This window comes from Madurella fahalii (assembly GCF_045866475.1).
Source record: "Madurella fahalii IFM 68171 DNA, scaffold_2, whole genome shotgun sequence".
Taxonomy (NCBI): domain Eukaryota; kingdom Fungi; phylum Ascomycota; class Sordariomycetes; order Sordariales; genus Madurella; species Madurella fahalii.
In genome coordinates, this window is record NW_027263972.1 from 8593079 (window position 1) to 8606314 (window position 13236).

Below are 13236 nucleotides of genomic sequence, written 5' to 3' on the forward strand. Positions count from 1 at the left end.
GCTGCTAAATGGAGCCTCGCTGGTGCTTAAATCCGCGATACCGCGTGCTGTTAGTGCGGGACAACACAAGCTGGAGCCCCCCCTCACATGCGGGCGTGGCGTGGGGCGATGGGGTCGGCTTGCATCTGGGCCAAGCGGAAAGGACCCCATGCCGAGTGTCAACGGGAAAGCTCCCCACTGCGCATTCTGCACTCTGCATTCGATTCATCGGATCCCATTGATCAGCAGCCGGCTGAGCAGTCCAAGGCTAGCCAGGGGGGCAAAACACGTCTGCTTTGTATGTACAGAAGGCGTGGGGATTACGTCGTCGTCGTGTCGTTCTGGCCGACGGCGTTCCATATGCGCCGAGGTTAGGGTTGCATAGCCGCATGGCGCGTTCTCTACTCTTGATTACCAAAACAGTCCGGCAATCGGCACAGGTTGGGCGGCGGCCGGACTGATTCAGAACCGTGCTCCTGATGTGGTCATCTTCATCCACCCGTCCAAAGTCACTGGCGTCCAGATTACAGCCCAGGCTACGGGCGGTGCGGCCGCTTGCGTCCAGCCCTCCGCAGATGGTCCCGCAGATGGCCGTCCCGGCCAGATCGCCCGATTAAAGAGGCAGGGTGGTCCTACGTGTGCATTTCTTGCCCGCCACGGGCGATGACGGTCAGATGACGGCGCGCTTGTTCTCGGGAATCAGCGGGTCACGATGCGTCTGCATTGCATCGACTTGCTTACTTGCTGCTCTTTGCACGCGATACTCGGTTCATTTCCCATTTCCCCTCTCGGTACAAGCTCCGTCCCCCGGTCACCACCCCGCTCTACCAATTGACCGACGCACATAACTCAATAAAATCCCGATCCGCCGATCTGTGTTAGGTCCAGGGCAGTTTCGCTGGATGCAATCTGCACCATAATCTTTTGACGCTTTCCGGGGATGATGGCTCGGTGTTCCGTGCCTCGCTCCCCGTCCGGTGCTACCTTCTCGCTGGAACCGCGGCAGTGTCGTACTGCGGGATAAAGTTTTGGGACATAAAAACCTAAAGAGGTTGAGGTGATACAGCGACCGGAAGTTCAAAGCAATGGATCCCGATAATTCCCTGCTTATCTTTGGCACCGGTAGCTTTCAACCGTCTTCTCGCCATCTTCATGGCCATCAACGGGGCAATACTCTAGACTATGAATGCACTCTATTAATAGCTTTATGCAAAGTCCTATGCGAGCTCTAGGAAGACCTTGAGAAAACTACGCTTGATGTACCGCTGTGACCCCGGCCGGACCAAAGAATAACAACAGACGCCTTAGCACACGCCTTGCATCATGCCGCCATGACGCCTCGAGCACCAGGGCCCATTGCCATTGCGCCTTGTCCCTCAGGAGTCAATGATCGCCTCCAACGCCTTGCCCAACGCAGCCTCATCGTACTTAATCATGGCCCTCCTCCCCGTGCCGGATGGCTTCCCCTTGACCTTGATGCACCTAATGCCCAACCTCTTCAGCTCCTCCACCTCCACAAGCGGCGTGCCCTCCCCTTCCAGATAAATCAGATGGCTAACATATCGGCCCAGGATCTCGTCGCTGCCCACCAGCTGAGGCGACCGGCTCTCAACGCAAGCCCTCGCAATGGCGGCAATAAAGTCCCTCGCCGTCATGGGATCCGTCCTGGGGCCCGTCTCGCGATCCAGCTTGCTGTTCAGGATCAAAATTTTGTGCCGTATTTGCGGTCCACCAATCGCCTGTCCGACCTTACGGAGAATCAGGCTGGGGATGATGCTCGTGTACAAGCTGCCAATGCTGTAAATAACCGTGCTCGTTGCCGCGAGTGCCTCGACCACCTTGGGATTTGCCACGGGCGAGATCTCGTGTCCGTACGGGTTGATGTACCACAATCTTTCGATCCGAGCAGGGAGGTCTTCCTCCTCGTCCTTGCTGAAGGCGATGTTGGGCCGGCGTAGGGCCGGCAGGCTGCCCGGGAGGTTGGCGTCTTCAATCCTATCGTGGTCCGCCGCCGTTAGCGCCGGCGCCACCTCGGTGTCGTCGGGGACCGCGGTGGGCTCGGACGGGTGGCTGATGGCTACCTGGCCCGCAATGGTCGACCCATCTTTAAGCCCCGCCGAGATGTGGTGGGTGAAGTTGGAGTTGATGGCCGGGAGCACGTCAACCCAGGGGGGGATCGAGCAAACCATGGAGAGGAGGTAGATGGCCGACTCGAAGGAGCCAGAGAAGATGCGGGCCCTGTAGGCGTTAAATGGCGTTCTAATGTGAATGGCAAGTTCTTCCGCAGACCTACCCGGTCAAAAACATGTTGCCAATGCTTGCGCCGGCGAAATTGTAAACGTTCGGTGGCCGGGCCCTCTTAACGATCTCCAGATTCACCGTGTTGAGAACCGAACGGATAAGCTCCCTCTTTGGGCTAGAGATGAATCCCCAGAGCAGGGACTGCGACTCAACAATGTCCAGCCATTCAGCCCGCGCCTTCAGGGGATCGGAGTCAAGCCGATGCTCAAAGAGTAGCTTAAGCGCCGACCGCTCCTGGTCTCCGTCATGGTTGGGGATGAGCCGGACAAGACGGCCTTGAAGCAGCTAATTAGAGGATGATGCCTTTCGGGGCTTGGTTTATCCGGCTTGACCCGACTCACTTCGAATATCGCCCACACCTAGAAAACGAGATATTAGCCAAAGCTATCTCTAGCATTCTCAAGCATCGCTTACTCGGCCCGCCGACGAATCTAATGAGCTCAGATGAACTGCCGCCATTGTCGCTGATAGGGATGATATAATTCAGCTTGCGTTGACTCTTCTCCGCGATCTTATTGAAGACATCTACAAGGCTATTGGCCGCAGTGCCTTGTAAGGTGGTGGTGTCAGTGAAAGCACCCGGGGTGCATCATCTAACCAATCAGCGTACCTCCAGAAAAGACAGAGATCCCCAACTTGTCGCCGCCGCCATGCCCGCTGCCATTGGCATTATCAATATTAACTAGAGCCATCAAAAATGACAACTGATTCTGAATGAAGAGCTGGTTCAGCCGATAAAAATGAAGGAATGAATGCTCCGAGTGGAAACAATGTCAGACTGACTAGTGGCGAAGCCCCTGAAAGATAACCCAGTTCCTGGATGCTAATAAATGAACATGCATTTATAGCGCCATCAACTCCTGCCACGAGCGAATCCACTCAGCCGAAATGTACAAAAATGGAAGGTCCGACAAAACTGCAGTTGAAGACAACCCAACGTGTTAACATCGTATTTGGAATATCCGAACCTGATATGAAACAAGGGGTTCATATTAGCTCGTGAAGGCTGGAGCCACTTCGCTGAACGTAATTAAAGACGGTATATCTACGGAGATTGTGGCCCCCATATTACCAGTAAGTTAACACTGGCACCAAGGAGGCTGTGTTCGGATACCGCACCCGACCAGCCGGTCGCTACATAAAAGAAAAAAGCATGAGGAACCGCTTATTGAAGGCAACAACCTTGTAAACCAAATAGAAAGATAAAAATAAACTTTAAAGCCCATCCTTTGGAGGCCACGTTGTCCTCGAGCCTTCGAGTCTCGGGAACCGTGATGAGGATTTGCTGAGCAACTCTCTCAGAGGAAGGAACACGGCAATCATGGATCATAAATCTAGCATGAACACACAACACCACCACTACTGAGAACCAACATCTACAAATAACAACTGTTCGCTTTTGGTCCTCTGCAGGTTACTATACAGTCAAGAGAAAAGGCTAAAATAAGACAACGCCACCTATGATTTGACTGATAAAACAGCTAACCTAACCACCATGATTGACCGAACCCCCTTCCTCTCCACCTCTCTTCAGACAAATGAAAAGACTAGATGAAACCCCACCACCAAGGGAAATGCTATGCCTAGATGGATAACCTAGTGAACGTGACAATGGTTTTAATAGAGAGTAAGGCATGGGAATAAGCAAGAAATCACACCACGCGGGGAAAAAAAAAAAAAAAAAAAAAATACGTAAAAGATGAAAGGGAAAAGTTCCCAACTCCCAAACACCATGCAAAACAGAAATACCTAGGTAGACAACCCAACCCACAGCGTGGATGAAATATTAGAAGAAAAAAGAAAATAAATAACAACAAAAGAAAAGCACATGGGCTAGTACGAGCAACAAAGAACAGAAAGAGCAAATCTCAGAGAGTGCCATGTCCCGCTATCAACCCCGCTTCAAGACCCAACACCTGCCTATAACCCTTCTCATCCAGCCCAGTCGGCTCCTACCCTCCCATATCTCATAACCATACCAACAACAGCTACTATCCACCCCGACGAGATGGGGTAAAAGCACACGTAAGGGCACGACTCCCAACCGTCTGTACAACCAACCAACCCAACTAGGTAGCGAAAAACGCACAGCCAACGAAAAAAGAACAAAGGGAGGTAGATAAGGGTATTGTGGTTTGTTTGGGTGGGTGAAGATAACAGAACGAGCTGGTATCTCAGAACCGAACCGTCAACTCTGAATTAAAGAGGTAACTTGCAACACCCATCCGTCATCATCATCTCCTTCCTGACAACGTCGCAAAAAGGTGGGGTCTCATAAGAGTCCGTCGGCATGGTTCGTTTCCCAGCTCGCAATGTTATCCTCTCCACCCTCTTCGTTTCCATCCCCCCAACAGCAGTGTCCCGCCCGTCCCAATCAGCCCTCCACCTGTCCCACCTACTCCGCTTCCTATTCATTCACTGCCATTTCATCCGACATTGCCCGCCCCATGACCAACTTATCGTCATCGTTTGTCATCCACCACTGTCCACGTTTGACATTATGATTTCTGAAAGAATGTACCCGAAAGAAGATGTCAATGCTACTCCTCGCTGCTACTGAGGATAGTACACCACCCCCGGCGCTGGCTGCTGGTAGTAAAATGTGTCCGGGCTCGGCGTCATCATGCCGCCCATGCCCACCACGCCGGGAGCATAGGGTTGCGCAGCGGGGAAGGGAGGGTAACCGGGAACGGGTGGAAGCTGTGAAGGATCGTAGTAGTAGACCATGCCGTTCATCTCCTGGGCCACTAGATTTTGGGAAGATGCGCCCTGACCGCTGGGCTGAGGGGGGGGTGCCTCGTTTTGAGCAGGTTGGGCGTACGGCCCAGGCTGACTCTGCTGTGTCACTGGGATAAAGGCGGGAGCGTTCGCGTTTGGCGGCATGTTGGTTCCAAATGCCTGGGGGTAATAGAAGCCCTGAGGTGGTTGCATAGCCGGGTACGGCTGACCATAGAAGCCTGGCTGGGGATATGCGTTCGGCTGGAAAGGAGCAGCGTGGATGGCGCGCTCCGGAATCTGCGATAGAGGTGTGGACGATAGTTGAGACTGATAAGAAGGATTGCGTACGTGGGAGTCTTGGGTAAAGCCGTTAGGCACCTGTGGCGGAACTTGCTGGTGAAAGGCTTGTTGATAGGGAGGGACGCTTGGTGCCTGCTGAACAGGCGACTCGATATTTTCGACCGAGACGGTCTTCTGAGGGCGGGGTTGATGCATGGGAATCGAGGTTGGTCGGTTTTCCTGGAAGGTAGGTTTCTGAGGGAGAGGGTGAGTTTGTGGCTGCGGCAGCTCGCTGATCGACGTCTCGGCCGTGGGCACCGCCTTCTCGGAAACGTTTGGCTTGGCGGGCATTGGCATAGCTGCAACCGGGGGTTGAGCAAACGGAGGTAGGCGGACGACAGGTCTCGCAGTCTCGACCGAGAGAGGGGGCCGTGAGATGGTGGAACCGGTTGGCGAGAGCATGAATTCGCGGCCAATGTCAGGGGCAATCGATGACCGGCGACTGAGTGCAATGCTGGGCGAGTAGATGCTCCCATAAGCGCTTCCACCCCAGACACTCGTTCCCCGTGAGAAGGGTCCTGAGCCCAGTATTGATCGAGGACCTTTGCCCCGGCTCCGTTGTTGATTAGGGCGCAGCGCACGTGGGATAAAGATGAAGGATCTGTCGCTGGCTGGGAAAATGTACCGGGGCATGACGGGTGGGTCGTGATCCGGTAGTGAAATCCGAACAGGCTTGTCGCGACGAAGGGGGGGACGGTGATCGGGCAGCTTCGTATACTGCTTCAGCGCAATGCCAGGAAAGAGTTTGGGTTCGTTCATGGGCGGCATAAACACTCGGATCGTTGCGTTGCCAATGTGCCTATCTGTCGACATGGCTCGGTTGATGACCGTCTTGCTGGCTGGCGCAGTGGAGATGAAGCCGTTGCCGTTAGCCGGGCCTTCATTGTTCTGCGGATAACGAGGCTGTCGATGGGGTTGCGGTCCAGCTACTGCTTCGTGCATGTCATGTTTCCATACCCCATTTGTTGTCGGGTCTGGGATGTTGTGCATTTGGCTGGGAGCAGCGGTCAGCATAGGGAAAGAGTGAAATTGGAAGGGGCAGATTCTCATACCTGATCGGGGCGAAATGGCTTCCAAAAGCCCCTCGCCCTCGCCCGCGGCCCGGAGCTCCCCTAGGGAAGGGCCGAAAACCATTTGGGCCGGGACCAGCGTGCCGATGATCGTGCAGAAAGAAGGCACCCCGGTTTGGGACGAATGTCGGGTCCTCGTCCCTCTTCCGCCTGTACTCCTCGTGCTCCCGCCGTTTTATCTCCTGTTGGGGCAGTCGCGGCTGTTTCTGCGCAGCCGAACTTGAGCTCACAACAATCGGGGCCGCGTCCTTAGCCGGCGGCGCTGGCTTGATGTCGTCAAAGTTCATCTCGTCTGCCTTGTTGTCCCTCTCGGCGAGCGACAGTCGGTCGAGCATGGTGTCGGCATCGGCTATGAGGGGTTGGACTGGTTTCAAGCCCGGGCTCTTGACTGGCACGGCACCGGCCGGGCGACGGAACCCAGTTTTCGCAGCGCCGTTGCCCAAGGATTTCCGAGCGTTGGGAGACGTTGGCGACGCATCGTCGATGTTGCTCGTATCACTGTCGTCGGCGGCATCGTGTTCATCGCTGGCGATGGAGCCGTCGGTGACTGAGTCATCGTCGAGATCCGCCAGAGACTCGAGACCGCCTTCGTCCTCGGCCTCGTCCTCCAAGCGGCGACGGTGGCCGATGATCTTCCTGCGTCGAGCGCCCATGCCGGCCATCGTATCGAGGCGGGCCCGGTTTAGGGTTGGGTTGACAGGGAGATGGACGGATGCAGCTGGGCGAAAGGGTGCAGGGCGCCGCGATGACGTCGGAGCCGCTCGAACATGCGTTGTAGTGGAGGATGTCGAGCCTCTCGGATGTTTTTTGGGTCTCTATCTCGCCTGCAGGAAAAGCCAGAAATGCCCTGCGGCCGGACCGTCCTGCGGTGCAGAATCGACCGATGAGAAGGCCAGTTAGACAGCACAAACGTCAGGACTGGGGGGTGAGAAGTGACTGCAGGCCGAGAATGAAGGACGCAGACTTGAGAGAAACAGCCAAAGTGGCAGCTTCGCTCCGGATGGGAACCCCCGGGTTGGCAAGCCAGAAGCAAGTCCAGGCAGGGCTGTCCGGACTTTCTGAAAGCGACCGTGCTTCGGGTTCGACGAATGGCAAAAGGCAAAAAGCGGCGACTCTGACACGCTCTTGACGGGACAAGGCCAGGAAAAAGAGGATTGAGTTGAGGTGGGCTCTGTGGCTCGAGCAGTGCCAGTGGATCAGCGAGGCAGGCGCGAGAAAGATGGCGTCGCTCTTTTTTTGGCCCTCGTCCTAGCGGGAAAGAAGGTTGAATTGGGATTGGGGAGCAGAGTGTGGCCCGGACTCGCAGCGAAGTCGCTCGAGCCTGCAATTTTTCCCGGCTTCTGAGTGGCCCGTTGTCGAAGGCCTGCTGCGATGCCCCAACACAACCTTGAAAGCGTCAGCAGCTCTACCTTTTCCTGTCCACCAATTCCATGTCGAGTCACCTCATCCACCATTATCCCCGTAACCAGCAGCTCGCAGTTCGCATCATCGGTGCCTTCTACAGCCCAGCCAGTCGTTTCCTCGATGGCGTTCAACACGGGCGCAGGATCACGGACTGACAGCATCGGATTTTAGCATCCGCTGGTGGTCATGCTCGCCACGCATCTCGCGAGCAGATGGGAATGAATGAGTGGTGATACACAGCAGCCTTAGCTGCCTAGCAAATCGAAACACTTCCCGCTTATCTGGGCCATCATGATCGCGTACGAAGACGCGTTAAACTCTGTTGACTGACGGTTCTGCTCGGGGAAAGCCCAACCAATCGCAACGGCATCCCGCAAGCACACGCCACCTCCAGAACCCATGATACGGTCTAGGACGCTTTGCCCCCAGCTGCTTCCTCCGGCTTCCCTAATTGAAACATGATACTCTGTCAATCTCTGTAGCCGCTAATGGGGTTTCAGGGCTTCCCCCAAGAGAGATTCCCAGATAGGCCCAATGATGCGAGGTTAACGATAGCTCCCGACTTTGAACGGACACTATCACTTTTCTTGTCTCCCCGCCGGATGGGTGCCACCGAGGCTTTAACGCTGGCTTTAGCGGCATATATGCCGGCTGACTCTTTAGCAGTACGCCAGAAAGCGACTCGAGGGCTGCCTGGTGCGCCCATTTCTGTGCTTGTTTCTACTGCGTCATCTGATTTGCTGTCTACAGAAGCAGACACGGGACGCTGCAGAGCATAACGTTGACTGGGGGCTCTGCTCCCCGCCGCTTGCCGCTTTTGATTGGCGTTTTTCGAGTCCGGGCCGTATCATGATTGCCGTGCTCATTGTTCTCCAGAGATCTCCGTCGAGGCGAAGCTTGTTGACGAGACTGTATGACGGGGCAGACGGTCACAAACTCGCAATCGATGCTTGCAGCGAGGCCCCACCCGCTCTTCCATGCCCTGACCGACGTCAGTGATGAGACACTGCCGTTCTTCACTGGCAGGGCTGCCGGAACAAGTGCCCGCAGCCAAATTTACCGACGGCGCGGTCCAGAACCAGAAGACGGAAGTCCAAGTGACCCCCACTCATTTATGGCAGAACCCCTGCCCTTAACTGCTACCCAAACAATGGGCCGAGATCCCCGGATAGTGCAGGATTAAACGGGGCTTGGGGTACAGTACTGCCCCTTTGATAAACAGATGCGACTCTTGTTCCCTGTAGCATTCGCCAGCCTGTCTGCAATGGCGGCCATACTAGTAACGTTTCTATGCGCCCGTCGCATGTGGGAGACCCGATTCCGCTCAACCCGCCGTCAGCATCATGATTCCAAGTCCCACATCATCAACCACAACACCTAAAACACATTCAATGGCAAGGCGCCAGAGACATCGCCACCAGTATAATACAACTTCACCAATATACAAACAATCTCATCATGCAAGGTAGCTAGGCGGTTCAAGGCGCTCGGTCCGAGAGCCACCTGAGCCTCTCGGCCTAACCATTCGGTGATTATTAGAGTATCCGAGTCTCCGGGTCTCCAAGGCCATCGTAGAGATGTATATTCCCCCCCCTCCCCTCTCAACCTTAAAACGTTAAGCGAAGACTTACACATTCAAGACAATTCGGGTTGTCGGTACAGCGCTACAAAAGATACCTAACAATGATAATCGTAAATTTAGCGGTGGAAACATGTTCGACACACCAGTAGAAAGAATCTGTTTGTGCCAGTGAACTATTTACCTTCAGCTATATATATCCTCTTGTTCAGCTTTGCTATCTGTTCTGGCCTTCTCTTCCAGCCCTTGAAGAAGTGCCGTCGATCGCCATGGCTGCTTGAGTCCAGATCCTTCCGTTCTCATTTTCCTCGTTTCAATTCGACAGAGCAGGAGCGGCCCGAAGGGGCTTCTGCCCTAAGAGACCGTTGCACTTAGAACATAACGTCTGCTCATGCGGCAGTGGCTCTTTCCGTCTCTCAAAAAAAGGAAAGCACTTGTCCGTGCCATTCCCCCTTAATGCTAGAGGGGCTCGGATTTCTGTCCGTCTTCAACGTCCTTCGCCTTCATTCCCAAAGAACCCGTCAAACTTGCTCATTTAGCATCGATTTCCAGCACCAGCTCTTCCCGTGCAGCATGGTCAGCGTGGAGTCCGCCGTTGAGGCTCAGTCAGAGCTACGCTCTGTACTTGGTTTGTCCAAGGTGTGGGCTATCCCGAACGATAAGTACCAGCGCCATGGCACAAAATCCTACGTTTCTGCACTAAATCGGTATGGGTTTCAGCCCACCCGGCCTGGGCCCTACTTCCAGACGTTCACCAGGGACACTGCTCGGGCTTCGGGCAGGCCTGCTCCCGGCTCTCTCCCCGCCGTTTGGACTGGCCTTTACAAACGCAACAAGGACGGCTCCCCGTCTCATCTGACTGCCGAGGACCAGCAAAACGACCTCGAATACCTCTGCGAGGTCTCGATTGGCTCCAGTCCTCAGCAGCTCCTATTGTATTTTGACACGGGCTCAGCCGATCTCTGGGTATGACCATGCCCGTTTTATCCGATGACTGGCGATGCTAACACGGAAACGACGCAGGTAAAGCCAAACAACTTCCATCCTGCAAGCTCATCGACGTTCATCATTGAGGCGGACAGGACCTAGGAGATCCGGTACGGTGATGGCAGCACGGCCTCAGGCATCGTCGGTATCGACATTGTCTCAATTGGCGGCCTTGAGATCAAGAAACAGACCGTCCAAGTTGCACTGAACTCGTCACTGCAATTCCTCCAGAGTTCGGCCGGCGTTCTTGGCCTGGCATTTCGTCAGCTCAACACCGTTCGGCAGCGGGGCAAACCGGATCCCCAACGGCCGCTCTTCGACAATATGATACATCACCATATCCTCCCTAAAGACGCCCAGTTGTTCACCTGTGCGCTCTACAGCAACAAGGCCGAAGTAACAAAGTCTTTTTTTTACTTTCGGCTGGATCGACCAGGACCTCGTGGAGGCCTCTGGTCAGGAGATTTCCTGGACTGCCATCGACAGCTCACAGGGCTACTAGATGTTCCCCAGCGAGTATGCCATAGTCAACGGCAAGATGATCCCTTCATGTGGCAACAAAGCGGTTGCTGATACCGGCACGTCGATTACATTGGTCTCAGACGAGGTCTGCAATGTCTTATACGGGCAGATCAACGGTGCCTTTTACAGCTATGACGACCAGGCGTTCATCATCCCAATCAGCACAAAACCTGACCAGCTACCTAATTTCAGCATCGCTGTCGGCGACAACCATTTTGCGGTCCAAAAGCATGATCTTCTCTTCGCGCCAGCCAGTGACGGATACTGGTACGGCGGCGTGCAGTCTCGAGGTAAATGTACTTTTGACATCCTCGGCGCTACCTTCCTCAAGTCTATTTACGCGGTAAGTACAGGCTGGCCCGTCCTTGATACTGGAGTAGGACTCATTAGTGTACAGATCTGGGATCAAGGCAATAGCCGCTTTGGCGCCGTCCCTAAAATTGAGAAGTCTGAGAATATTGACCCTCCCCCTGCTCCACCATCCAACGACCGGGAAGGCATTGCAAACCTTGGTCATTGAAACTCCTTCCCTCCATCGCACGGGACTTCGAAGAGCACCAGTCTGTGCATGTTAGAACTTCTTGACCCCTGTTGCAGTTAACTTTGTCCTGATACGGGAATGGCTATGACGAATTCGGTGTTGTGCAGATGTTAGGGTGCCGTTGCTGTGTCTTCCTCGTAGTGTTAGCTGTAGAAGTAGGTTAGAGTATGCAATAGACTGCATTGTGTTTGACCATAAGACACTGCTCTGCTCGTTGAGGAGGCCTTGATTACTCCACGAGACGTCGAGGCAACCGACTGCGCGAATGCTGTATAATCGTTGTTGCAAAACCTGATGCTTTCGGACCCCTTAGGAACATTTACGGTTACACCATGAGTAAACTCTCTGATCGGCGATAACATAGCTGTTCTGTGGCCGAAGGAGAAAAAGGAGAAAAGGATGCTCTTTTCTAAAGATAAGGTTATATAACCAAGCAACTGCTCTGCTGTGAGACCGTGAGACAAAGGTTTCATGTAGTCCACAGTTCAGAAGGCGGTTTCTGTAGTCTGAAGACACTCTCCCCAAATTGGGGAGCCAGACGATAAGCCCCCGGCCGCGACAGAACACTAACTACCTATCCATCGTAATAATGCGACATCAGCTCAACTTGACTCTTCCAAAGAAGAAACCCCTCACGCCATTGCTCAGCCAGCACTCTTCACCATCTGCTAGCGAGTTTGCTAGGATAGTGCCTTCAACAGCGAGCCCCCTGCATCTGGTTAGCGATATTATATTCAGGCCGCTCTGGTAGCCATATGGGAGCCATACCTCTCGAGAGCCCATCTTCGCGTTGTGCCGTCCTGGCCCCCACTCCCCATTCCCGGGCTGTACTGTGGGCTCACGGCCGGCGTGACCCACTTCCCGTTCCGCCAGAGATAGACGGTCGTGACCGAGCCCTCCATGACCGCGCCGTCTGCCATATTGACGAGGAGGACCTCCTTCTTGTCGGGGAGACTGATTTGCGCCCGCTGCCGTGCCGCGTCGTATGCGGCCCGTCGCGTGGTCTTGAAGTGCGTGTGCTCCGACCGGGATGTGCCCTGGCCGTCGACGAGTACTTCGTACTCAGGTATCTTGAGTGGGATAGTCCCCGTTTGCTCGTGGCTTGGGGTCTGCTTAGGGGAAGGGAGCTTATCTGGGAAGAGATTTGCCAGCGGTGTTTCCGGAACCGGGCCGACGTCTATACCAAGCTGGCCTTCTTTGGTAATAGATATCCTCACTTTCAGCGGGGCCTTTTGATCATGGCCAATGCTGCTCATGATGAAGGCCACCAGCCTTTTCAGCCCTGCGTCGCCCCTGAGGACCTCTACGGCCGCATCCCAGCCCCAGTGGGTTGCTGCCCGGAGCATGCGGTCTCGGTGGTAGTCAAGCATATAAAGGGGTGAGGCGTTCGCCCGGTTCCAAGCGGCATGGTCCGGACCGCTTGAGGCAACCTGGGTCAGCGCAGGGTCATGCCGAAGGGAAGAAAAGAGCTGGAAGTTGTCGGCCATGTTGAGCTTAGCGTCTACTTCTACGTGGGACGGAGATAGGTTGTATCAAAGCACCGTGTTTGCTCCCTGTCCGGGGCTGCGCTGCTCGAGAGACTGCCGTCTTAAACGCTGAACGGTTTTTGAGTTTTAGTCATCTGTGGCTGAAGCCATAGGGGACGGCCGCCAGATGATGGGACCGATTGGTCGGTGGAAAACGTGAATCAAGTAGCCGTGTAGACTTCCCAGGCGCTGCGAGTGTCATCCTTTCCTCCCATTTGATAATATTACAACATTCTATCGCTTCAAGTTGTACCGCTGCCCCGTGGCTTG

General features: G+C 54.6%; 4 protein-coding genes across 4 annotated transcripts; 1 reads left to right on the forward strand and 3 right to left on the reverse strand.

Moving 5' to 3' along the window:
* Positions 1-1355: 1355 nt before the first annotated feature.
* Positions 1356-2972, reverse strand: MFIFM68171_05303 (uncharacterized protein; the record flags this gene model as incomplete). Its single annotated transcript, XM_071060723.1, has 5 exons — positions 1356-2217; positions 2273-2555; positions 2622-2639; positions 2695-2829; positions 2891-2972. The coding sequence occupies 5 exons, from the start codon at positions 2970-2972 to the stop codon at positions 1356-1358; spliced, it is 1380 nt and encodes a 459-aa protein (XP_070916824.1).
* Positions 2973-4833: 1861 nt separating this feature from the next.
* On the reverse strand, positions 4834-7069 carry MFIFM68171_05304 (uncharacterized protein; the record flags this gene model as incomplete). Its single annotated transcript, XM_071060724.1, has 2 exons — positions 4834-6331; positions 6390-7069. The coding sequence occupies 2 exons, from the start codon at positions 7067-7069 to the stop codon at positions 4834-4836; spliced, it is 2178 nt and encodes a 725-aa protein (XP_070916825.1).
* A 2894-nt stretch (positions 7070-9963) lies between these two features.
* Positions 9964-11419, forward strand: MFIFM68171_05305 (uncharacterized protein; the record flags this gene model as incomplete). The annotated part of the gene is made up of 4 exons (XM_071060725.1): positions 9964-10356; positions 10480-10773; positions 10880-11242; positions 11297-11419. 4 exons carry the CDS (start codon positions 9964-9966, stop codon positions 11417-11419), a joined length of 1173 nt encoding a protein of 390 aa, XP_070916826.1.
* Positions 11420-12037: 618 nt separating this feature from the next.
* Positions 12038-12927, reverse strand: ABZ2 (Aminodeoxychorismate lyase; the record flags this gene model as incomplete). Its single annotated transcript, XM_071060726.1, has 2 exons — positions 12038-12149; positions 12209-12927. 2 exons carry the CDS (start codon positions 12925-12927, stop codon positions 12038-12040), a joined length of 831 nt encoding a protein of 276 aa, XP_070916827.1.
* Positions 12928-13236: the final 309 nt, after the last annotated feature.